Below are 27,188 nucleotides of genomic sequence, written 5' to 3' on the forward strand. Positions count from 1 at the left end.
CACACACAGCAGCAGCACGCGGGCAGGGGCGGAGAGGGAAAACAGCAACTTCGGTTTCACCTTTTAAAAAGCCCACAGTATCCTTACCACGCGAGTATGATGAGGGACAACCGCGAGAGGAGGATGAAATAGTTGTTTTAAAACAGTTGTCAGCTCGGACTCTGTCACCTTTCGTCCTGCTGTACGCGATTAACTCCTGAGCTCCCCCCGTGACATGAAAACAGTCCGCACGCGCCTGATTCCGTAGCGTTCACTTGTCATCTGCGAGCTGCCACGATGGTTAAATGTCCTGTTTAATGGTCGAGGTACGTAGACTGTGATTTTTTTCCCCAGCTGTGTCGGCTGCGTGCCTCTAAACAGACAGACTTGTTTTGTAATAGGCCTTAACGGCAGAAAGCCGTTACACCGTAACGACCTGTGAACAGTCTTTGGCGCTTAAATGAGAGTTTGTAGTGAGCGAATACTGTTTATGGTGCATGCTGTGGCGTTGCATTAATACCGGATGAGCATGCTAGTATTCTCATATGGACTAAATGTTTGCACGACATGTAGCAAGCCAATAATGACCTTGTGTTTTTTTGTGGTAAAGACTTATTGGTGCAGGCTTGTTCTTGTACGCCGTGTTTGCTGCAGTGTTCGGCCTTGTGTATTATTGCCATGTGTCACGTCAGTGTACTGACAGATTTACAGCAGTCAACCTGCAGCCTGGGCACTGCAGACCACACGCAAGCAGGGGAAAGATGTGAAGTGGACTTGTTTTTGGCTGGGTTTGCTTGTGGTATTTGCTGACATGCCACAGCATATATGTTAAGTATTAGATGTTCAGTTATAAATGTCTAAGCAGATACTTGAATTGAATATGCATAAATTATTTACATAAGGTATGGGTAAAGAGGTGCATGAAAATTATTAACCTTAACCTTATTAACCTTATAAATAAATAACTCTAATCCTAACTAAAGGGTCTGTAGCCTATTAGAGAGGGTGGTTTTTACAATAAAAGTTATTTCAGGAACTTTGTAACGCACCTCATGGTTTTCCATGAAGCGTGGAGCTTACTCAATTGTGGGGAAGATGGTTTAGCTGTCCCCACTTCTTGACTGTGTGGCATTGTAGTGCTACCAGCAAGTTTTTGGTAGATGATATTATTGAGTAATTGTTGAATTTTTGGGTTAGTTTCTGTTAAATTGTCATTGTTAGATTAATTCCCTGATTTGATGTTTACTATTCTCTGCCCTCTGATATTTTGAATAGACGCTGATTATGCATTACTATGCATCATTATGCACACTGCTTATTTCTTTTATTCCATGCATCACTTAGTACAAGTGATGCCTGCACAGACCCTGCCCATGAAAACTTTTGAAGAAACTGATCCATAACATTAACATTTAATATGTGTTTTCTTTGACCATGTTCCACTTCAGGGTTTAATGAAATTTGTCAGTGGTATATATGAAAAGTTTTAAATAATTTAAAACTATTTGTTGTCCAAACATCTGTATCCATGACTGTCACTGACCTGTTGGTACCCGAGTGGACATTTAGCTACAGATGCAACCATTCATATGTTGTACCACATCCATTTTGTATTGGCTAAATATTCAAACATAGTGTAACGAAAATTTAAAACACTTCAAATTGCCATTTGTTTCCCTAGCACAAAACGGATGGGGGATAAATATCAACAAAAACAAAACATTGACTCCCCGCTATGTACAGGAGAGTGAAAAGCTGTGTTAGTCATAAGCATTTGAGAGAGAGAGAGACTTAAACTAGAAAGCTGGCCAAATGAAATGAGTAATGATGTGAGCATAGAGATCATGGAAAAAAATGACAAGACGTGTCCTGTAAACATGCCATAACCACGTGGGCTGAATGAGTGAACAGTCACTGCCTCTGGTTTGCCTCCTTCCACCCATTTCCTGCTTGACGGTAAACAATGTGCGCTAAATCAGATGTAAATCCTCCTACTCAAGGTACATGCTTATGACTGTCTTGCTCCAAAGGAGTAACAAAGTAAGAACATGTTTAATAATGGATAACAGATGATTTGTCAGGTTAGCTAGAGTACCTGCTTTCAGTCATAAGATAAGATAAGATAGATAAGATAGAACTTTATTAATCCCTCGGGTGGGTTCCTCTGGGAAATTCGATTTCCAAAAAAAGCACAGCAACGACCGAAGTTACAGTTACAGAATTGTTATATATATATATATATATACACACACACACACACACACACACACACACACACACACACACACACACACACACACACACACACACACACACACATATATAAATACAGAAACAAATATAAATAAAATATACAAAGGGGATAAATAGAATAAATAGGAATAAAAAATAAAAATACAAGTGAATTGCACATTTCAAGTATTGAGTCTATTGCACTGTTGACTATTTACAAAAAGTATTGCACAAGGTATTGTACAGTGAGGTGAAGAGGCACTACAGCTTAGTTGTTCCCCCCTCCTTTGTCCTCCTGTTTCCCCTCCCTCTCCCCTCCAGAGAGGAGTTAAACAGTTTGATGGCGTGTGGGACAAAGGAGTTTTTAAGTCTGTTAGTTCTTGTCTTGGGGAGAAGCAACCTGTCACTGAACAGACTCTTCTGGTTGTTTATGGCCGTGTGCAGATGATGCCCAGCATTGTTCATAATGTCCAGCAGTTTCTTTAGTGTCCTTTTCTCTGCCACTGTCACCAGAGTGTCCAGCTTCATGCCGACCACAGAGCTAGCCCTCCTGATCAGTTTCTCCAGCCTGGATGAGTCCTTCTTTGCTGTGCTGCTCCCCCAGCACACCACAGCATAGAAAAGTACTCCAGCAACCACCGACTGGTAAAACATCCTCAGGAGCTTCCTGCAGATGTTAAAAGACCTCAGCCTCCTGAGGAAGTACAGTCGGCTTTGGGCTTTTTTATACAGGTGCTCTGTGTTGCATGACCAGTCCAGTTTATTGTCCACCCACAGCCCGAGGTACTTGTACTTGTTGACCACCTCCACCTCCTCCCCCTCTATCTGAACCGGCAGTGGACCTTCTCTGGACCTCCCGAAGTCCACAACCAGTTCCTTAGTCTTTGAGGTGTTGAGTTGCAGGTGGTTTGTGTGACTCCATGCGACAAAGTTCCTCACCAGACTTCTGTACTCCTCTTCCTGATCATCCCAGATACACCCCATGATGGCCGTGTCATCTGCAAACTTCTGAATGTGGCATAATTCAGAGTTGTAGCAGAAGTCAGAGGTGTACAGGGTGAAGAGAAGAGGGGACAGCACAGTTCCCTGTGGTGCTCCTGTGCTGCTGACCACAGTGTCAGACGTGATGTCCTTCAGCCTGACGTACTGTGGTCTGTCGGTGAGGTAGTCGGAGATCCAGGCCACCAGGCAGGGGTCCACCTCCATCCTGTTCAGTTTTTCCTGAAGCATACAGGGCCGGATAGTATTAAAGGCACTGGAAAAGTCAAGAAACAGGATCCTGACCGTGCCTTTTCCCCCATCCAGGTGTGAGTGGGCTCTGTGTAGGAGGTACAGGATGGCATCCTCCACTCCGACACCCGCCTTGTATGCAAACTGTAGTGGGTCCTGGGCATGTTGTACCTGTGGTCGGAGGAGGTTGAGGAAGAGCCGCTCTAGAGTCTTCATAAGATGTGACGTCAGTGCCACCGGTCGGAAGTCATTCAGCTCATTGGGCCGGTTCCTTTTGGGGACCGGGACGATGCAGGATGTCATGTATATATATATGTGTGTGTGTGTGTGTGTGTATGTAGTTTGTTCCCACATTGTACCCAGTCCCCTCTCACCCGTTTCCAAAATGCACATAGATGTCAAGCCATTATAACTATTATAGCCATTACTGGCTATTATAAATAGATGACCTCAATTGGGAAATGTACCGAGCTGTGTCTGACTGATCTACAGCACAGGACTCTGGGTTTTAATTATACTCAAGAGCTGACATCAGATCAGGGTACACAGGCAGATGTGGCACTGCTAGCAAGCTTTATCAATTTTGACTCATAAGACAGTCATGGTATTTTAATCTTTTGACATTCATATTACTTTGAAGGGACTCTTCGACATTTTGTAGTACAAAACAAAACTAAAAAAAAAAAAAACGTCCAGTGGGACAGTAGCATCTGAGCTGAGAGTCTTAAACGGAGGCCTGAGTTTAATTGGAGGGTGAGAATAAAGTTTTCTGAATATATAATTGAAAACAATTACATAAACTCAGGGATTGTGACATTTTTGTAAAAATAATTCTTAACTGTAAACTTAATGTTAACTTGCCGTTATACCAATAACGATAGTAACAGTGTAATAGTATCAGGTATTGGAGGGTGGGAGTTGAGAAGAACAGTACTGTGAGTCTTATCTGCTCCATCTTTCACTATTAAAGAAACAAACAAACAAACAAAAAAACATGTGATTTAAATTAGAGACAAGTACACCTTTGATAGAAAATGACTAAAAAAGATGACTAAAGACCCCTGGCTGTGAGGGCCAACCATGTGGAAGCATGTGATCAATGCGCAAATCATTGCCAGTGTATGCCAGTATGCCGCCTGACCCACTTTTTAGCATTCTTGGCCAAAACACAGATATGTCTCTACTGGAAGCACAGATGCCAGTGTCACTGATTGCCCCTACCCTCTCTTACTCACTGTGATGAATAATAATCTTTAAATAAATACCCTTCTTCCTTCCCCAAATTACTTTTTCAGTTTGACAAAGCACCCAACACAGGAAGTGTCCTGATGTGATGAAAATAGACCAAAATCTCCTGAAATATTTGCTATTTGCTATGGTTGGATAGATAGATCATCTTTAGTTCGTTTTTAGTTTAAATTCAATTTCCATTTATAACTGTTCATTTAGAATTTCTCTTACTTTTAAGTGAGGGCTTGTGGGAAAAGAGTGCAGGGGTGGCACACAAGTGTGAAAACCGTCTGTGGCTTCACACGTAGGGTCACTGCGGCTTTTAGCACAGTTTCCTTTTTCACTAAACACAGTTCATTGATAGCAGTGTGCATATTTTTGGCCTTTGTAATATTAATGTCAGCCTTTCCTTCCCTTTCCCCTTTTCCCTATTCCTCTCTGTCACAGAGGTGTGGAGCTGTAGCCTTCAAAAGTTGGGAGCAGAATGCCATACAGGTTCGCATGCTGGGTAAGAATGATCATTGACCCGATTCCATCAATGTGCTACGTATGCTGTAAATACAGCATATGTAGTCAGCTGTAGTCTGGTAGAAGATAGTGTTTTCAGATATTTGGTTTCAGGCTTTCACTGACCTTTGGCCGAGAATAATCTCTATGTCAAACAGGGATGCATATTTCCGCTATCTCTGTAAACTGTCTACATTGTTCAGCTCTGTGGGTTTCAATACACAATGTGTTTTTAATCTGGAAAAGTCCTACATATGCAGGACTTAGCCTGCTTAGGCCATGTTTTCAAAGGCTTTATCTTGAGAGGAGATATAGCTGTTAATCATAACTACAGTCTTAGACCTTGGGGATGAGACGATGAAGTGTAGCCACAACAGTGTGTCTAAAAATACAAATGCTGATGTCGTTTAACCCCTTACACCATGAATGTCATTGTAGCTGTTATAAAAACACAACCAGCACTATTTCTTGAAAGCTACTATATGAGACACTTTCACTGTTAAGACTCACTGTGTTATTTAACGTTTTTAAAATACATATATCCTTATATCTATCAATTTATCTATCTAAATGATAGGTAATGGGTACAGGCTAGTTTAATGACTGCAGGCTATAACTAGGCAGAAGACAGACACTGTGATGAGAGTACTCTTTGGGAAACGGAAACTCAAAATTAGGAAGGGGTTCCCATTAAAGAAAATAAGACACCTGAAAGAAGTCAGTGAGTCAGGCGAGCTGATTTTTGTTCACAGCTCTGACTTTGACCCCCTTTAGTTTCACATGGTTTGTGCGGGAAATCCTTGACAATGCTTGAGTTTTACGGAGAAATGCTTGAAAACATTTGAAATTGGAATTGCACTGATATCTTTATAGGTCGCTGTTTGTTTCAGTAGTTTGCCTGAGATCAGTAAAATCATTTAGAGAAGATTTTATCTTTGTCTTTCTCAGAAAATGTAGGAGACGTTTGTCGATTATTGCATGCTGCTCTGAGCGTGTGACTGTAGTGTGATCAGCTATTCTTTTTTTTTAAGTCTGTGGGTGGGACATGACAACATGTGGGGGACACTGCAGTTTCAATGAGTGCAGGCTTGAAAAGAAATCATATTAAATTAAAGAAAGACCCAGTCTTCAAGTCTCCTTCAAAAATCTAAAGGACAGAGAGTCAGTGGTTTCCAGCCATATAAAGTGATCTTTATTAGAAAACCTACAAAACGTACACTGTTCACATCTTTTTTCCCCTTATTTTGTTTTTTATATGTGCACATGTTGTGTATGAGCTGTGTCTATCTGATAGATAATGATTGGTTAAACCACGGCACTGTTTACCCCCTGTTAACATGTCGTGCAGAGATCTGGAAATGCATTACAATGATGCAGACGAAAGCCATATGTAGAGAGTGAGCAACTGGTTAAAATTCACTGTACGGATTACAAATGATTTCAAATGTTAAAATTTGAGTTGAATGAAATCTTAAGTATGTGTTATTAATGTTGATATAGCATTCTGCCTTAAAGGAACACCTCAGACTTGAACAGAGAGTTATCAGACACAGATATGTTTTTATTTGCTGGTGGTTTTAAGTAAAAGAGGCATTTTTACTGTTCTCCTTAGGCTACAGAGATTTAGTGTTCCAATCAACCAAGCTAAAAAGAGTAACCCACGGCACAGATTTTCTTATCTGGTACAAGGTAACCTTTAATTAAAAATTAATTCAAGCTTAATTAAATATTAATTCAATAGTGCAATGTTTATGGCAGCAAGACAGACATTTATGCCAGATGTAATGTAAATGTATCATTTTCCACAAGGATGGAATGCACATAAGGTCACTGTGACCTTGACCTTTGAATACTCAGATATAATCAGGTTATGATAAAGTCCAGGTAATCACATTTCATATTTGCCAAAATTGCAGAATTTTCCTTAAGGCCGTTGCATGAATGAATGATGTGAACATATAGACAGTCCAAGGGTTCAATCCTCTGAAAATGGCTGTCACTAGTCTAAGCATAATAATATTCCATGTTTAAGGGGAAATTTGTTTCTGATGTGAATATAGTAAGATTCTTGGTGCAAGCACAGAGAAATACTACAAATACAGCCAACAAGAAAATACATTTTACACAAAATACCAAATGCTGATCTAAGCTACAATGAAACAACTATATTCTCAGCACATAGCAATGATACATTTTCAATGAATTACTCTGTTCTGCATTTACTCTCACTGCCTGCTTCACACAGTTTCTCACAGTAGTGTATCTTTTATCTTAATGCTCTTTGTCTCGTGATTTCTTAGAACGAACTCCCTGCAAGTGATACGTGGCGTTCAAGGCTATGTTCCTGTCATGTGTGTGTGAGGGTGAGTGCGAGGGTGTTGAAACTTTTGTCTGCATGTGACCGTTTCTCAAGGAAACAATTCCACTGGAAAAACCAAAACTGTTAGTACTGCATCCTCCAAATGAAGTGCATGTAAAGAGGAGCACATGCTATATCTAACTGGCTTACATTCACTGAAATTCATTCAGATTAATAGATTTCAGCAGCCACAGAAATACATATATTTTCAGTAATGTAGCAGGTGATAACAAATAACAGATACTTCCATGTGAAAGTTCATTTTTCCTGCAGAAACAGAGCTTCTAACATCTTAGGGAGCTAGTCACACTAAAATACTAACAACAATATCTACATCAATTTTAGCTGTCATTATGATCTAGTTTTCTGCTTTTATCACATTTTTATCTCACTGTTATGGTTCTGAAAAGCTGGATGGATAAACTCAGCGTTAACAGAGACAACTGATAACCAGCAACCTTGTGATCTCATTTATCAAGGATGCTCAGTGTTGGGCTTCAATGCTGAGGAGCTTCATCAGCCTTGGTTCCTTATGAGAACCAGACTACATTTCAGTGGGTTTGAGAACTGAATATTCTGTTATTTAGTAAAAGAAAGTCGTGACAGGCAGAATTTATAGGCTGCATTTGTGAGTCATCAGTGAATTTCATGTAATAAGTCTTTCCAAAGGCAATGACAACAGTGTTTCTGCAGTTTTGCCATTGCCAGCTTTTTAGGTCCAGCACAAGCAATTTGCAGTGGAAATCCAGGTCTTTAATGGTTGAAAAGACATAAAACAGAGAGGTTTGAACTTGTCTTGAAGTACAAGTCTCTGCTACAATTGGGCCAATAAAATCAATTAGGCTAGAGAAGGGACACAGTTGCATGATGCATAATGGTTGTATGAGATAAAAGAATGAATTAGGCTTAAGGTAGAATTGATCGAACAGAGGATTGCAGAGAGTTAGCTTTAGTTTAGGGACATTAGCTAGCGGATTTAAAAATTACTTCATTTTAATTTTGAAAACTGACCATTTTCTTTTAACATTTCTAAAACATGAAAATCTTCTAAGAATTTAAAGGGGTTTGGGTTGTTTGTTTGTTTTCTCAAATCTTCTTCTGCCACTCTCAAAAACCCTTGCTGTGTTTTGGCCCAGGGCTGGTTAGTCACCTATACTGAAGAATTCAGAGCCAATAAATCACAGCAAATCCACCCAAGTGTTCCTGTGCCAGTGAGGCCTTAATGAATGGTGACTCACAGCATGCACCTCGTTTTACCCCCGAGCAGAAGAAGTTTATAATTGTATTCTGTTGAATCCTGCTCCTGTGGCATTGTTACTGAGTCAGTGCACCTGGGAACAGGGCAAAAAGAGCTTGTATGCATAAGAGTTAAATAAACTATGCGCCCGTAGAGGTGGGAATCTTAAAATAGCTCCTGATATGCTGATGACGCAGATTGCAAACTCTTTCAGGTGATCTGTCCACTTAGTTGTAATATTCACTGTCAATACAGTGTGCTGATTAGAAAATGCAATATGTAATAGGCTGCAGTGATAGGTGGCTTGCTCTTTGTGGTAACACCATTAGTCAATATTCTGCCAAAGTAATCAGTGACAACTTCCCTCTGTTCTGTGTTTAAATATTTATTAGCACCAAGTCCTGTGCCATACAAATCCCATCCCAACTTCTTAAGTTTTCCCAAAGTAAATAAATAAATAATTTTAAAAAGTTTTTAATGTCAGAGTTGATGATTTAAAGAAAGATCTCCCACTCTGGAGACTGAACCTTGTAAAATGACACAAAAATTACTGCATAAGCATAAGCTAAAAAGTTGGTCCAGCGTTCCACGGCCACGACAAACACTGCATGGTTTCTCCTGGATCTGAGGTTTAGCTAACAGATGGACTCCTCTTTGGTACCGTGAGTGACCTCAGTGCCCCCTCGTCCCCCTAATTTTGCTTCCTTTATAGAAGCTATGTCAGTGGGATTGAAGAAATCCTAAAATTATTCCTTCCACATCCTGACTATAGCCTAAGTTGACATCACCTCGCATTTTGTCCGAATTTCTTCAAGGCTGATCAAAAGTCATGCTCACCAAAGATCTCCGCTCCTGAGTTTTTGCTTCAACTACTACCAGAGCCACACTTGGCCTGCAAGTACCTACGAGCTGCCTTCAGACACCCACAAGCTAACCAAGCCCAATAGGATTGCTTCTCCAGCCTAATGGCTCACTTCACCACTGATGTCCACCGTCTGGTTGAGTTTACTACCTCTATTTATGTTATTGTAATTTTCAATATCTCTCTTTGCTTTAATTTTTTTTAAAGTAATTTGATGCATTGGAAGTTGAATGGACATTATTTAATATTAGTAGTATTTTCTATTGTTTCCATCCAACAATGATGCATATAATTGAAAAAAACTGTAGGCCTGTAGTGAGTTCTTATAGTCTTGTCTGCCTTTAAATGCTAAATTTGTAAAAAATAGACTTAATGTTTTGAACTACCGTTGTTGTGAAAATGAATTCGGGGGACTGATGCGTCTGTGTATATATCCTAAATTCACCTCAAACAGCTTTGGTCTCACTATTCTCACCATGTGACAGAAGCTGTGAACCGAAGCTCGACGGTGTTTCCCACAATCCTATTGGTCTGTTATTGGGCTAGTAGGCAGAGAGAGACGGTGTGTGAGCGAGCTTAGAGAGGGGGAAGGAGGGGCTTTTAGACTCCACAACAAGGTTGGCGCGAGTGAGATTGAAGAGGGAAGAGAGAATGCGGCAGAAGGAAGAACCAGACTGTCAGTGGCTCTGGGACAGAGGGATACGCAACGATTCTCTTCTCTTGTTTTTTGGCTTTTCACGGCACCTCACTTTTTGTTTCTTTTTTGTCACTCCTCACCTCTATGCTCTCATTCTTTCTGTTCGACTGACTTTCCTTTTACTGATACCGTGTCTCCCTGCAGTCTCTCTTACACTGTCCTACATCTAGACAACTCCTTCATCCTCACCCATGGCTACCTGACAGTGAGCTTCTCCTTCTGCCTTCCCTCTTCTTCTCCCTCTTTCTTTGTCAACACCACCATATTTTCTCACCCTCTCCTCTGTTTCAGCCTCTGTTTGAGTTTGATATTTTTTGGTGCACCTGTCATCCATCCTTCTATCCCTGCGTGGTATCAAAATGCCTGTCCTAGAGGGACTCTGGGGCCCAGATCTCAGGATGCGGGACACCGGTCTTGATGTTGGGGTCTGTCCAGAGGAGCCTCCTGATTCTCCAGTTTGGGGTCCCCTCAGGACTCCTCCTGTTACATGTGGTGGCCTCTCCCTAGCCCTGGAGCTACCAGCTCTTATACGGCAACTCAGAGCAGCGTGGAGAGCACGCAAGGGAGGCTCTCAGGGGCCAGAGAGAAATCAAGCAAGTCCTTGGGTGGAATCAGGAAAGGAGCAGGAAGAAGAGATAAAGCTGGACACAGAAAACAGGAGTGCACGTGTGGAAGGTAATGCGTCCAAGTTTGAGAGAGACAAATTTCATACGTCTCAGTTTCACCCATTAGCACTGAAATTAGTTTAAGGTCTTGTTTTTTTGTGGTTTTGCAAATGCATTTCATTTTTTTTATTTAAATATTGAGCTTCTGAGTCCGTGCCATGTTTTCACTGTTAACAAGACAGATTTGACAGATTGTCTCTGACAAGCACTCCTCGGGCCGTATGCTTACATGCGCGTGTGGTCATACGCCACGCAGGTCGAAATGCGGTTCAGAATAGTTCAGACAGCTGAGCAGAGTAGACAGTGAAATGAGGGATTTGGGCTGTAAAGCCAGAGGGTCCATTAAATAAAGCTGTGTTACCATCTGTGAGCTGCAGCTGTCCGTGTGACATCATCAATCAAGCCTATGTCTCTTACTAACGAAGTTCAGCATCAACCGCAAATAAGGACAATGTGTTTTATATTTAACAATCACAGTAATAAAGCATTGGAAAGTTGCACAGCATCAGTTGCATAGCATCATTATCACATAGGATGTGATTCCAAAAACTTACGTTGACTGAGTATTTATTGAATATTTATTTTTGACATTTAGAAGTGTTTTCGGCTCGATCTCGGGCTTCTTCTACGATACCTTCAGTTTGTCTTATCAGTGTTTAGTGAGACTTAACCTTTTAAGGAAAATTAATAGGTTTGAAGTCTGACGGCAACTGGAAAATATTTTTATAATAATCTGATGATTAAAATTGGAACAGCGTGGATTTTTAATAATGAATCGATGATTCATAATGTGGGGAATTACCTTTGCTGACTCAAGCAAGGGGGAAATGGAGAAATACTGTTTTCTGTCGGTGACTTTCCCTGTGATGACCTCATACATGCGACGATTTCTTAATGAGGGCGAATGGCTGTCTGCGCACTGTTTGATATCAGCACATACAAATGTGTGGAGACACTGCTGATAAGTTGTCAGTGGTGATTGTGAGTCATTGTGACATTTACTGTAGCAAGGGCTTAAAGAAAGCGTCACAAAGCACAGATGGATAGTTTTTAAAAAACACAATAAACTTTCATCCTGTGGTTTTGGATGTCAGTCTTAGCAAGACAATGAAGTAGAAGTGCACATACTCATAAAAAAAATAAAAGAATGGTAGCATTACCAGTGGGTTTTTACTGTATCTGGTCAGTGTGTTTACTGTATTTATCTGTGTATCCAGATAAAGCAGCAGCTGTTGGTGGAAGAAAACATCATCTCCCCCTTTGTGTTTAAAATGTGTTTTTCCTTTTGTTGTTGTTGTTTTTTGTTTTGCTTTTTTTTTGGGGGGGGGGGGGTTGCTGTCATATGCTGGCACTGCATATGACAGCAATGCATGTGTTAAAATTTCAGAACAGCCCCAAAGTACAGTTTGTGCCACAAACACCCACAGATTCATGGAAGCCAAGTGAATGTATTCCTGTCAGTTCCCCTGTGTCTGCTCACGTGAGTGGGCGCTATGTGGCAATTGTGCCATCTTGTTTTTGTATTTGGAATCAGGGATTTAACCTCATTTACAAGCGTGCATGTGCACAACAGCATGGTTTGCGTGACGAGGCGCATGTGCGTCGCCGCTTCTTTAATAAAACACCTCCCGACTGATTCACGTTTTCATCTGAAATGACCCAGTTTTGCGCATAGTGGAATCAATGACCTATTTTACCACACGGAGTTAAAGGAAGAGAGAGAGAGAAAGAGGGATGGAGAAGAGGAGCAGGTGGTGATGGAAATGATGGCTCATATTGAGAAGGGATGGGGTGTAGTTGTTGAACGGGAACGAAGGATGAGGGCACTAATGGAGAGGGAGGAGGATGTGCAAAAAGATGCCAAAAATTAGGGAAGAAAATGAAAACTTGGAATGATGTGAATGAAAAATACTGCAGCTTGAATAGAGGGAGAGAGAGGTGGGGGTGGAATTGGTGTGATTGTGTTTGTCTGAGTTAGAAGGAGGATGATCTGTGACTGCGGTGTTTTTCCAGAAGATGTATTTCCTCCTTTCCTCGCGCATCAGAACACAGGATTAAGAGCAAAGAGGCCTTCCCCTTATTCTCCTTTTATTGCAAAAACTAGGCCAGTGGGACTCCTCTGCCTTCTTTAGCAGGCTGAGTCACTTCCCCGCTGCACTTGTTTTTGTTTTTTTTACATGTATAAATCAGGATTTATAACATTTGTGCCATATGTTTTTTCCTGCAAAGCACACATACACACACACATGCAAACACAACATCTACCTGCAAACTCCAACGCTTTGGCAGCTTAAACTTGCATAGCAAGATCTGGCAACTCGAGGGCGTTACCACAGTGACTCAAACCCCATTAACAGGTAGTTCAGTTGCTTTTAGCATCTCCTAAGCAAGACTCAAAGAGGTGATGTGATTTGGCAACCTTAGGGATATAATACGCTCCAGTTCCCCACAACTGACGTGTAAATTATTCAGTATACCCATAGCTTATTCAAGTGCAAATTTTATCTGTGTGCATGTTGGCTGTGACTTAGGACCTAGTTCTTTTGTGTCTCCTCTCTGGCCTCAGAGTGTGTGAATTGCAAAGTGCTAAACAGAGGAAGTATTAGGAGTCTCTGTTTAGCTTTTGTGCTCCTTCTCCATCAGATAGATGCTCGAACCACAAGGAAAACCCAGAAGGGGACCTCTCAGGCTATTCAAGACTGTGGATGAGCGTTCACACAGTTTGCTGAAACACTCGATTCCTTTCAGGAGAAAATTTGCTGTTTGAAATCCATTGGCATTTATCAATATGTTCCCCAGAAAACATTTGTCAGCTGTGTAAACAGTGGAAATCAAGACATTAGGCTGATAAAACAAAACTTTTCAGAGAAGGAACAAAAACAAGACTCCGGCTCTTCAAAGAAATCGATTTTTTTATAATAGAAAAGAAAAAAGTTCAGGTCTTTCAATTAATCTTTGGTTGTAAGACAAACCTGACATTTGATTCAGATTAAAACCAATTGAAACCATCAGTTTCAGCTACACACACACACAGACACACACACAAAGTTTAGGCAATAACAATCTGATAAAGGCAAAGTGTTAGTGTGATCCATTACAGCTGCAAGGTGGCATGAAATCCATTTTCCTCTGGCAAACCCGGATGAGATGCATGATGTCCTGGTTCTTCTGTGTCATCAAGGATCCTCTTGTTTCACGGGGGCTGATCTGAATCTGAATCCATGAGGCTGATTATCTTGACTATCTACTTTAAGTACAACACTGTTCCCAAAACCCTTCTGGCTGCTCTGTTTTTTGTTCTTTGTAAAGTTTTATTTTGCTGTTTTCACTGCTTTGAGGCATTGTAAACCCACACAGGTTTTTGTTTGTATCATCTCTGCTAAGCACATTGAGTGTACTTACAATGAAATGTCTTATATAAATAAAATTGCCATTGCCGTCAGCCCCTTGTTTGCTCTCATTCCGTCTCCGCGCTTCCTCTTGAAACGTTGACTTATTATTCATGGGGTATGTGTGCCACTAAAAGCCACCACAAAAATATAATCCCAAATCTTTCTTTCTTTATTCATGTTTCTCGGTTACACCCCCTCTGTCTTTCTTCTCTCCATCTAGCTGATGGCAGGCTGAACACTGGTCATGCTGGTGTGCTGCTGGCTGAGAGACGAGGCTCTTACCCATTGATTGATCTGCGAATTTTAAAAAGTAAGTCTCCTCATTTAAAAAAAAAAAAAATACATGTAAAAAACTATTCTCCTTTATACTTCTTGGAAAATGAAATTTTCTTGGAACAACAATAAACTGTATTTGATTGTTTCTGTATTTCAGTCTAATATTAACACCTACTAAAAGGTACAACAGTGAAATTTAAGTCAAACAGTCAAGATTTAATTGAAGGGCAAACTTTCAGTTTTCATTCAAAGGGTTTAACAAATGTAAATTAATTAAAACTTTGTTTGCAAATCACACACAATATAAGGATTGTTTTTAATACTTGGGTGAAAATCAGCCCATGACTGCCTGAAGTGTAGAACCCATGAGCATCATCAGATACTGTGTTTCATCACTTGAGATGCTCTTCCGGGCTTTTAATGCAGCCACCTTCAGTTGCTGCTTGTTTCCGGGTTTTTCTGCCTTCAGGTTTGTATTTAGTAACTGAAAAGCCTCTCTGTTGTGTTGAGATCAGGTGACTGACTTGGCCATTGAAGAGTATCTTATTTTGCTGCCTTGAGAAACTCTTGGGTTGTTTTTGGAGTTTGCTTTGGGTCATGATCTGGTTGCACTGTGAAGCTCTGTCTGATCAGTTATGCAACATTTGGCTTATTCTGAGCAGAGAGTGTAGCCTTGTACACTTCACAATTCATCCTGCTGCTTCTATCATGCAGTCACATCATCAATAAACACCATCCAGCCATACATGCCTATGCCATAACATTACCTCCACCATGTTTGACAGATGATGTGGTATGCTCCGGATCATGAGCTGTTCCTCTCCTTCTCCATACTTTTCTCTTCCCATCATTCTGGTGCAAGGTTTCACCTGTCAGATTCTTTTTTCTTTTCCGAACTGTGAAAACTCTTTGAGGTAGGGCTGTGCGATATGACCAAAATCTCATATCCCGAAATAAGAATTCTATTTTCCCGATAACGTTATAAATCACAAAAATTTTACATTTCCTGTAAATTCTGTGAATCTCAGGCAGCTCGACTTGCGTGAAGTGTTTCCAGCTGCGCGTCCTTCACCCTGAGTCGAGGGTTTTAACCGATGCATGAAACTATATATTTTTAGACATAAGTTGTATTTATTACACGGCGTGCTGCGGGTTGCCTGTTCTAACGTTTGAGTCTAAGGTTTATTTTTTAGCACCTGGCGGCTGTTTTTTTACTTCTCATCCGTAAATAATCTGCTCTTTCACGTGATTCTGTTTATTTTGAAAAGTCTCAACAGGATCTTGAGCTTTATTGTGAAAAGTTTATGTGGAACATAAACAAGCGGACACGCGAAGGTGTTACCGTCGTTGTTGCTAACCACAACGCATAAAAACAGGCGCTTGTCCGTCAGTAGTGTGGTTATATTACATATAAGAGAAAGAGAGAACTTTAAGAAATTAATATAGCCACTACAGTGACCATCAGAACGATGAAAAAATATTGTCGTAAACAGTCTAATCTTGCCTTGTTGTTCTTGAGTGTTTACCAGTGATTTGCACCTTGTTGTGAACAATGATACACCTCCTCCAGAGGTGTGTTCATGACTTGGTTAGATGTTGTAAAGTTGTTTTTCTGAACCATGTAAATGATTGTATCGTCATCCACTTTAACTGTCTTCTGTGGTCTTTCAGGTCTTCGAGTGTTACTTAACTGGTATTCCTTCGTTTTAAGAATGTACCAGATTGTAGATTTAGCCACTCCTAAAGTTTTTGCTCCTTCTGTGATAAGTTTGTTTTATCAGCCTAATGTTGGCTCTCTCACTTACCCTGATCTCTTTGAATCATCTCCAGATATTGTCTGTATCATTTGGGAACAGGCCTCATCTGTCCATGAAACTGCTTGTCAGTCAATTGTTATGTATTATTGTAGGGTCTACCTTACAATATAAAGCACCTTGAGGCGACTGTTGTTGTGATTTGGTGCTGTATAAATAAAATTGAATTGAATTGAATTAAATTATTTTTGACCCCTCTTTAACTGTGTTAAAGAGTGGCTGTAAGTCATAAACAATTAATGCACAATTTTTTTTAACCCCCTTATCTTAAAGCAGAAAGTCTGCACTTTAATCACATCTATTTTTTCTTTCTTTGATTTAAAATCCACTGATGTTGTTCACAGAGGCCAAGCAGTCTCTTTGTTCAAAACAGTTACCTAACTGTACATCAGTGTGAAGCAGTGTTAGTCGTGTCAACCTAAGAAAGTGCTCAAATTTCTTAGTTTTTTTTTCTTGTTACATAACAATTACAAAATACTATCCTTGTAAACCACAAAGGCCTTCTAGAAAAGTCTGTCTGACATTCCCCCCTCCCTTTTTTTTGGCTTTTTACTAAGCTGTTTATTTCAGCTATAAATACATTTAATGACTAACAACACATGGTAAAAACAAACAAACAGTTTTTATGAGTGCTTCTGATTTTAACATATATATATTTCTCTTGTTTTACTGGCATCAGGTTGGATGTGATAGGCTACTACTGCCAGATGGTGGCAGCAATGTGCCTGTAAGCAGTTTACTGAGCATGATGAAACAATAACAAGAAGAAAAAAAACAAAGCAGTAAAACATGTGTGCCACTGTGAAATTAGATGCTACTGTATAAACAGGAGAAACATGCAAAGCCAGAGACAACCACAGCTTTCATGAAGGAGGTTCAGTGCAAACTCATATCACAAGTCTACCACAACTATGCACAGTCATTTGAGCAGGGGTGGAAGAGGGGATTTTCAAAGAGTAGGCAAATACCTCCTGGTGAATAAATTATTTTTGAAATTCCCACCCTTTGTAATGATGGGGTTTTACCTAAAATATTTCTCTTCTTGGTTTCTGTGACAGAACAACATACCATTTAAATCCTGTAGGTCACCCATTTGTGTAGAAAACGTGTTTCAGCTATTCACACAACATGCATTTTCTTTCTTTTTGTAATTTAAGCCAGTGCCCAACAGGGGGAGGTAGAGACCGTCACCAGGAGAAAGGTGAAGCGTCTCCTGAGCTTCCAGAGATACTGCCACGCCTCTAGGTTGCTGAGGGGGTTAGTTCCTCACACCCCCAGGTCCTTACACTTGCTTGATGATGACTACCTGGGACAAGCTGCTGTGAGAAAACACACAGACATATTCATATGCAGTCAAAGCCATACACATATTCCCAACAGATAAAGTCTGACAATTTTCTTTCTTTCTTTCTAGCACATGCTATCAAAAGTAGGCACATGGAACTTTGACATTTTCCTCTTCGATCGTCTTACAAACGGTGAGGTGATTTATTATTAAATTGGTTATTTTCATAAACTTTTTTGACCCCCACCTACAGGATACAATCCACCATCACTCTATGCATGCTTCCAGCACAAACACTGTATAAAGTTATTCCATATGAAATGTAAAACGTGATTTATTTATTTTTTTAACTTGGTGGACTTACTGATCTGAGTTATTTGAATTCTTTTGAATGTCAATGTTGTGTGCTTTAGGTAACAGCCTGGTGACGCTGATGTGCCATCTCTTCAATGTCTACGATCTCATTCACCACTTTCAGCTGGATATGGTCAAACTTAACAGGTTTCTTGGTAAGCTGCAATAAAGTGTTCATAGTTTTTTTAAGCTTCCGACTTAAGGAATTCTTTCTCAGCTTTAAAACACTGCTGTCCTTACACATAATTATTTCTCCTGCCTCCATAGAAACATTACTTACTATGAAGTGCGCCTGCACTGTTATTTTGGCGGGACTGAAAGCTGAGAAGGAAAACTCCCAATTGCTTTTTACTCAACCAGTAAATCATTACAAAAGAGACTCTGAGCACTAACAACAAATCTGGGCAAAGTGATAGTCCGCACATTCCTGTAGTAAGTGAATATTAACCCAGTAACCATAGCAAGCTAAATGGTACCTCATAGACACTGCAGAGTAACAATGAGCTACGTGTTGTTATGGCAACAGAGCACACAGTCAACATCGTTTTGTAATTTCACACAGCAGAGGAAAGAAACACAATCTATGGGTTCAAGTATAAATGAATTTTTGCACGATGGAAATGACATTGAATGCCCCGCCAAAATACTATCTGTCTACCTATCACCTGCCAGCTTCCTAGTACTGTGCAAGTCAGTGTGATGTCTGATTGTGCTGGGTGTAATGTAAAGATAATGCAGGAAGTAGTGTGGTAAAATCACAACAAACAAGTATTTATTATTTTCTGTAGTGAGATTATGTCTTAAACTGATCATATCCAGTGCCAGCTGACCCGATTCAGACATTGTCTGGACTTTGTGTGCGTAAACTGATCGCAGTAAAGACATTTCAAGTCATCAGAATTTTATAAAACTAATTAGCCATTTATAGGACTTGTTAAGGAGTAAACACATCACCCGCTGTGTTCACTCCTTCTGAATCAAACTCTGGTTCTTTTTCTATCGCGGTGCAGTTTGCTTGTGCAGGTGTGAATGTGGTTATCACACCATGGTGTGACTATGATCCAAGCTATGAGGATTCAGCTCCCACATACCAAGAGACCATTAATAATTGACATATGAAACTATCTAGCACATATATTTGTTTCGCAGGCCGGACGTGACACCCTTGGACCAGGGTAAACAAACTGTTGGTGTGAAAACACCCTTAAAATCAAATGGAGATTGAAACAGTCAAAACAGTAGTGCAGGTCAGTGGTGTGAAAGTCGTGTTTCACAGGGTTTGGCCTTGTGTTTTTCCTTGCTAGGCATGGTGCAGGAGGACTACCACTCCCAAAATCCCTATCACAATGCTGTTCATGCTGCTGATGTTACTCAAGCCATGTACTGCTACCTAAGGGAGCCCAAGGTAATGAATAATACTGTATTCACACACATGCGCTCTGCCTCTCTCTATCTGTCATACTCACACTGTAAGACCTCACCAGGCTAAGCTTCTCCTTGACATATTCTATTAGCTTTGTTCCCTCTGGGATAATTCCCGCTCACTTAGACTCAACGACACATCAATCCATAGCTCTGAGAACTCTCCAAAGCCCTCTGACCAGATTAAGCTTCTCTGCATCTTTCCCTTTTTTCAGTAATTGCTTTTGTGTCCTCTTTTGCTCTGTGAAGTGCTTTGTGATGCTTCTATTTCGGTAAAAGCCCTGAATGAAATTCAGTCAGCACACGCACCAGTGTGTCATAGACAACAAACATTCCTTTATAAGAACAGGCCTGGAGGTCAATATTCTATGATTACATGCTATGGCACACATCTAGGCTTTAACTGCAAGTACTTTAAATGGCATGATACACAATTTGTTTTCTCCAGCAGGTAATATTTGTAGGCTGTGCTATGAAAGTTAGAGGTGCTTTATACCACATTCAGATCTACTGAATGAGTAAAGCACAAGAATCACAGACCAAAACGCTCACATTATGTAGACGCACACACACATATTTTATCTACAGTCTGAGAAGCTGTTTTTAAAAGTGCTACAGTCATCAGCCCACATAAAATATTTAAAAAACAAACATATTACGGTGTGCCCCCACAATGCCAACAAGTGCATTTTCTTTCTTGCCTTCTCTTTTGAATGATTCTAGTTGAGTGAATTTATAAAATACATATTTTAGCCTGGTTTTCTGAAAATTGGTGTCACTTTGGCATGCAGACTGGAGCAGCCAGAGATCAAACTACCGAGCTTCCAATTAGTGGATGATCTGCCCTACCTCCTAAACTACAGCTGGTGTAGCCAGTAGCTACTTAAACACGCAGATACTGTTTGTTTTTGGTTTTTTATGCCACTGCATGAATGTTTAAAATCTCATACACAGCCTCTTTTGTAAGTACCAACTGTAAAAACAGACCCAAGAAGTGGCAGTAATAAGAAAACTGGGCACTTGTCAGACTTAGTATTATTCTCCAAAGAACACGTGTCTTTTCACAATCAAGCAAACAAGCTTTCTTTAAAATTTCTTTAAAATGAGTCCAAGTCTTCCTCCTGTGTAAAGAACAAACATTGCTGTGTTGTAGCTGGCAGAGCATCTGAGTCCTCTGGACATATTCCTGGGTCTGATGGCAGCAGCTGCCCATGACGTGGACCATCCTGGAGTCAACCAGCCCTTCCTCATCAAGACCAGACACCACCTGGCATCCCTCTACCAGGTACACACCAGTTTGCAGATGGATGTCAGCGTGTGGATGAAGGGCCTTGTGTCTCGGCCTGTTTGAAACACAGTTTGGTTTTTATTTGTCCTGTCTAGAACACATCTGTGCTGGAGAGTCACCACTGGAGATCTACTGTGGGCATGCTGCGAGAGTCGGGACTGCTGTCCCACCTGCCTGCTGACATGTCGTAAGAACACACAAACACGAATACAGCATAGCAGGCTGATTTGGATATTTGAAAGTGTTACTGTAAAATTTCATTTGTTTAAATGGACAATATGCAGGCTTAAGCTTTAACTTGCACAATATAATGGCTCTAAAATGTAAATCCATCTGTGTTTGGACTGAGAGCCTCACGTCCACTATGTAAGTCTTTTGGAGGGAAGTATTCTAGTACTACTTTATACAATTAAAGCATTTTTGCTACTCTTGTTTCTTTGCACCATGAGTCTTTGAGCCTTCACAAGAAGGTCAGAGGTCAGTCTCGGTATGTGAGCGCCAACCAAGGAGCTCTCCATGTAGGACGTTATTGTAAAAACAGTTGTTGCTCGGTTACAGGTGGAGTTGAAAGTTTATGTTTTGCTGTTTCATCTTGGTGACGCTTCCCTCTTTTCTGCAGGCGAGACATTGAACAGCGGTTGGGCTCTCTCATCCTGGCTACAGACATAAACAGACAAAATGAGTTCCTAATGACCTTCAGAGAACATCTGGACAACCAGGACCTGGATCTTCAGCTGGCTTCACACAGACACTTTATACTGCAGGTATAGTGCACCGTCTCCATTTCTCACAGCAATTCTTCCTGTGACTTCAGCTTCATTATAAGCTGAATTTGAATGAAAACCTTCTCTACATTTACCGTATATGTGCATTTCTTTCAATCTGCAAACCTGCAGATTGCACTCAAGTGTGCAGATATCTGTAATCCATGTCGGGTTTGGGAGCTAAGCAGGCAGTGGAGCGAGCGGGTGTGTGAGGAATTCTACAGACAGGGTGAGAGGATGTCTTATCTCAATTTATGTCAAGGTTTTCTCAAATGATCAGTGACATGATCAGTTCATACTTTTACTAATATTCAGTGTTAAAACCAAATGTGCATTTCTTCAAAATACCATTTCATTGTTTAATAACAGCAATACTCTTTCTGTCTTGCAAAGCAATTAAAAAATTCAAGCAAAACTCAATATTGATGTAAAAAAGAAAAAGAAATAGGACATCTCTAAATGTGAGATCAATTAAATGTGTGTTGTTTTATCATAAATGTATTCAATTTAGCCACCACTACCTACTAGTTATGCAGAGATGTCATTTTTGCAAATAAAGACATCACTGTGTTTGAAGTCTATACACAGTATTTTGTTTTTTAACAGAGATTAACATCTGTATCTCTCTTCATTATGTCTTATATCTGTTTTCTGAGTTCTGGCATTTAACCTGCAGGTGACCTGGAGAAGAAGTTTGACCTAGAGATCAGTCCTCTCTGCAACCAACAGTCTGACTCTGTCCCAGCCATTCAGATAGGTGAGTACTAGAGTGCACTTACAGACACACAACTGCACTTCATAGGGGCTCTCTGTGTACAATAAAAAGAAAGCACAACCCCTTTAATTCTAAGGTTTTATATATCAGGAGTTAATACAGTTTATCTGATCAACTACAAAACATCAAATATTTCACTGTGTCATTAATTGTTAAACAAAAACTAAGCCAAAAAGGAAGAAGCGGTTTGCAAAGGGCTAAGTATATCTTTACTGCTTCCACAGAAAACTATTAAAAAAAACCCAAGAGCTACATCTCAGACTCTATAGGCCTCAGTTAGCATGTGAGATGTTAAAGTTCATGACAGTTCAGTCAGAAAAAGACTAAACAAGTTTGGCTTGTTTGGAAGGGTTGCCAGGAGAAAATGAAACACAGCACACTCATATCAGCAAGGAGGTGGAGGGGTGATGATTTGGGCTTGTTTTTCCAGCCAAAGGACTCGGGCACCTTGGAGTCACTGAAACAACGATGAGCTCCTCTGTATACCAATTCTATAGTCAGCTAAAGCTGGGCTAAAACTGAATCGTGCAACTTTTCAGTGATCCCCAGCTCAGCAGCAAATCTACAACAGAATGGCTGAAAAAGAAACAAATTAAGATGTTACCCAGTAAAAGTCCAGACCTGTGGCAGGACCTTAATAAATGAATGGCGACAAACCTTAATAGCCAAAAGCACTATTGTAAAGAAGAGCGAGCCAAAATTCCCCCACGGTGATGTGGCAGACTGATAAAGTCACACAGAAAAAAAATTATTGTTGTTCTATAAGATACTGAATCACCCTGCGTTTGCATTTTGTCTTAGCTTTGTTAAATCAATAATGACGGTGTAATATGTCATGGTTTTTTTTCGTCTCAGGTTGTATTTACCTACATTTAAGACCTGGTGATGGCTAGATTTTTCTTTTATTGTGTACTAATACGGAAATACTTAGAATCAAAAGGGAGCGCGCTTTCTTTTCGCCCTGTTCGCGAATGCCGTACCGTGTGTACCTAACAGAAGATGTCTGTGTGTTTTAAGGTTTTATTTCCTACATTGTGGAGCCCTTGTTTGAGGAGTGGCACCGCTTCACTGAGCCCAGCCTGCTCAGCCAAACAATGCTAGATCACCTGCACAAGAACAAAGCTAACTGGAGCAGCTTACGATGTGCTCACACACCTTCAGATGTGCAAGGCCGCTCCCAAGCTGAGGAGCCTGAAGGAGAAGTTGGAGAGGGAGCAGACATCCCTTAATCTCCCTCCTCTTTCACGGGGTGTTTCATCTTCCTTTATAAATGGAGGAAAGGAGTGTTTTCAACTCCCCTGTTGTGTCCTCCAGGGTGTTTGCTCCCACAGCCTTTTGTCCACGGCTCTGAAAGTGGGAGCACTGGGTTGGGTTGGATACGTGAGAAATGGGTCCCTCTGCAGGAGCAAAGGATTGTAGCGCTGCAGGAATGATGAAAATGGAGGGAGATTTTCACAGTTACGCAGTCAGGATGGATGATCTTAGTAAATTAATGCAAATTTTGACAAAGTCATGCCTTGCTTAATAACCTGTTGATAATATGTGCTTCAAATTAACTGAGGAAAGTGGGAACAGAATGAAAAGTCTGGCAGAAGAGGATGAGTGAAGACAAATGTTAGTGTGTGACTGTGCAATGCTACTCGGAGAGTTTTTTAAAAAGCCAAAATTATATACAAATCAGCTGGACGGTGGTGGAATCATGATGTAAAATAGATGAAAAAATAGGTGGAATATATAAATATATCAAATATACTATGCTTTTTAAACATTTAGACAGTATATATTAAGCTCTTTACTTTTTCCTCATTTTGTACTGCTTGAACTCCTGTTGGATGCTTTTTCAATCAAGTGTCTCACTTGTCTACTTTTCACTGAAGTGCGTTTTTAACTAAAAGCACTAAGTTGGTATGTCAAGGTACAGTAAACTGTAACATGTATTCTGTTTTAACCTGTAAGAGTGACCCAGATAATAAATACCCTTTCTGACTTATATGCACACACACACATACACAAAAGTGTCATCAGCCGCTAGATGCTGAACACTGACCGTCAGGTGGATGCTTGTTTTTGTGACTCGAGCTCGCTCGCCGAACGCAAACGAGAGCCATTTTTAACAAAAAACAACCAGTTTGTCTTCATGCAATGTTACGCTGTGTAAATACTGTGATATACAACCTCAGCACTTCACATGCCAAAATCTCAGCAATGTGTTCATCTACTTACAGGGTACGGTCACTCTTTGTAACAACTTTATAGGTGCATTTATTTCTAACCTCACTTTATAAGCTCATATACAACAAAGCCTTAACAGCAACTTGGTCTGTCTGTGGAGCATATTGTGTAAGGAGTTTTGTTTTTTGGAGAAGCTTTTTTACAGTGTATGCCTGTTTTTCTTCAGCCATACCAGCATATACTGAAACACACGCACAGTGCTGTAGCAGCTTGTTTCCTGATTGATCTTTCACCCGCTATCGGGGTCAGATTAGGTCGTACAACGGATAAACAAGGCCAAGGTGCCCATATACCGTTATGACACATCATCTCACTGCTTTGTTACCTCTCTCAGACTTTTGTACTTGGTACAGTATCCTGTCTTAGTGTATGCCATGAAGAGACTTGGGCCAATTAGTAACTGCAAATACCTCTTAATTCATATTTATTCTGCAGTGTTACAGAGAAGTATATGCCATACTTACTAAAAATCTATATGGTTTAAATGGTGTTTATAATATGTATTATGTCAATGGTGAGAGTCATCCATAGAAATTAAAATGTGTGTAAATACTGGTTGGTCCAATTACCAAACACACTGCTGTTAAACAGTCTATTTTTTAGCACTCTGCTCTGGTTCTATACAGTTTGGGTTGTCACATGTATGCAGTGTTTACAGATGCCCGGGTTTTCCTGAGCTACAAAGGAGCTTTACGATTCCACCGACCCAGCCGACACGCAGTATATTCTGTACACAATGGTTCTACAGCATAATTAAAGCTCCAGTAATGACATGTTCACAGAAAGTGTAAGATTAATGACGTTTCTATGATGTCTTTTTTTTTCTAAAGCTGCGCTAGCTGTGTTTTAATGTGCAATAAAGTTAAAAGTCACTGGCCGAGTTGTATGAAAAAGGCCGTATTCATATCTGTAGCTCTGGTTATTAATGGGTAAATTATTAACGTGTCTTCACTGTAGCACTCTGTTGGCTTTGCTCAGACTCGCACTGTTGTTTGGCGTGCGCTCCTATGTCACTGTTATCACCTGTGAAAAGGTTTCATTACTGCATTGGCGCACACTGGCCTGTTTGATTGCATGTAGTGACAGCAGAGAAAGTTTACCGACTAATTCAGCCTCGTTTTCATTTGTGAGTTCTGCTCCCTTTGCCGAGAGCAAATCTGTTTTGTTTTTTACCATTAATACCGAGTGAAAAAACATATAAATATGCTACCTGAACAGTATTGAATTCTGAAGTCACACGTTACTGCCATACTGTAGACCCAGTCCAGACAGAAGGCCTCAGACTGCCTTGTATTCAAATACCTCTCAGAATTAGCACTGATACAGGGTAACTGAGCCATACTGACTTTACTTACTATTATATGTACTGTATGTCTATATGCCAGAGTAATTATAGTATCGACATTACCATAAATATATCTCACGAAAAAGAAGTCTGTGAATTTATATTTTGATTCTCTAAAATAACAGTCGCACCCAGCTGTTTTTTATACCTTATACATAGCATATACTCGTAGAACAACATGTTACAGAATCCTCTGATTTACGTCCTCTGAGGGTATTCTGCAATCAGCAATAACCGACTAACTGTTTGCAAATAACAAAGAAATTTAATGCCGCAACAGATTTTAATCTCACCAATAATCAAATGTCCTTCATTGCGTATAGTGCAGTAACTTAATGATTTCTAGAGAAAGTGAACGCAGTGCTTAAGACTTCAATATATAAGCTCCATTTTCAGTTCTAGTACTCCTCATACTTTAGCTTAAAGTTCCTGGTCAGTTTCTGACTGTGAAATCTGGATCTTTTCCTATTGCATGCTCTTCATCTGCAAAAGGAGTCTTCTCAGTTTTAATTGTTCATATTTCTGTGTGCTACCTTATGGACTATTATTATTACTACAGTGCATAATTATTAGCACAGCAGCTGAATTAAACAGAATATTTTTTGAATGAAACCTTTCACATAAAGCTCTCGATATCCTGTATCACTAATAGAGGGAACTGGAAATTAAAGAGCTGTTTGCACTATGTCTGTCATGCAGTCTAAACAAGAAAAGAGTCTCTATATGGAAAGGTGGGGTGTCTGACGGGTCCTCTGACTGCTCGACTGTACATTTGTGTTCTGACAACCACCCTCTGAGCACTGTGAACAATATAATAAAAGATTTTCAATAACCATACGAGGTCTCAGTTTTTTTGTATCTGTATTTGTGCTCTAAAAAGAAAGAAAACGGGAGGACTAAATGGGAGTTTTAGCAGCTGTAATAAGTACAATTGACCACTAGGTGGTGACAAATCAATTTCACTGGCTTTGATGCCATGCCATTAGTCTTCAATGACACGAGGGCACCTTTGTCTGCTGTTTTGTTTACAGTATGACTACAGTTGTTAACCAGGCAACCAACATGATGATTTATGGGATGTAGGTATGGCTCGGGGTTATGAGCTCTTATGTAAAACATAAATAAATAGAAGAAGAAAGATGGGGCAGAATCAAGCAGCATGGAGTCGTGTTTATTGCAGTTGCAGGGCAAAGACAGAAGATGAAAGAATCTAGACTTTTAAAATTGCCAAATTGCGATATCG

The 27,188-nt window shown here is 40.2% G+C and overlaps 1 protein-coding gene across 3 annotated transcripts; it reads left to right on the forward strand.

The window, feature by feature from the left end:
• LOC113037531 (cAMP-specific 3',5'-cyclic phosphodiesterase 7B) lies at positions 1-26,782 on the forward strand. Of its 3 annotated transcripts, XM_026194746.1 has the most exons (14): positions 1-305; positions 5,119-5,179; positions 7,479-7,541; positions 14,611-14,700; positions 17,638-17,801; positions 17,895-17,958; positions 18,179-18,274; positions 19,424-19,524; positions 20,695-20,826; positions 20,925-21,016; positions 21,449-21,593; positions 21,726-21,822; positions 22,270-22,350; positions 23,386-26,782. In XM_026194746.1, the coding sequence occupies exons 3-14, from the start codon at positions 7,517-7,519 to the stop codon at positions 23,595-23,597; spliced, it is 1,299 nt and encodes a 432-aa protein (XP_026050531.1). In that variant the 5' UTR covers positions 1-305; positions 5,119-5,179; positions 7,479-7,516; the 3' UTR covers positions 23,598-26,782. The 3 variants fall into 3 exon arrangements, with proteins under 3 accessions (XP_026050531.1, XP_026050530.1, XP_026050529.1); XM_026194745.1 differs by lacking the exon at positions 7,479-7,541; XM_026194744.1 differs by lacking the exons at positions 1-305; positions 5,119-5,179; positions 7,479-7,541 and adding an exon at positions 7,564-11,008.
• Positions 26,783-27,188: the final 406 nt, after the last annotated feature.

Source organism: Astatotilapia calliptera, chromosome 15, assembly GCF_900246225.1.
Source record: "Astatotilapia calliptera chromosome 15, fAstCal1.2, whole genome shotgun sequence".
Classification (NCBI taxonomy): domain Eukaryota; kingdom Metazoa; phylum Chordata; class Actinopteri; order Cichliformes; family Cichlidae; genus Astatotilapia; species Astatotilapia calliptera.

What these genes read in the sequence shown, in the direction of transcription:
- LOC113037531 (XM_026194744.1), top strand. Translation starts at nt 10,693, where the DNA reads ATGCCTGTCCTAGAGGGACTCTGGGGCCCAGATCTCAGGATGCGGGAC. An exon ending in ACTACCTGGGACAAGCTGCT is followed by an intron (nt 17,802 to 17,894) that starts GTGAGAAAACAC and finishes CTTTCTTTCTAG; the next exon opens with CACATGCTATCAAAAGTAGG. An exon ending in TGTCCCAGCCATTCAGATAG is followed by an intron (nt 22,351 to 23,385) that starts GTGAGTACTAGA and finishes GTGTGTTTTAAG; the next exon opens with GTTTTATTTCCTACATTGTG.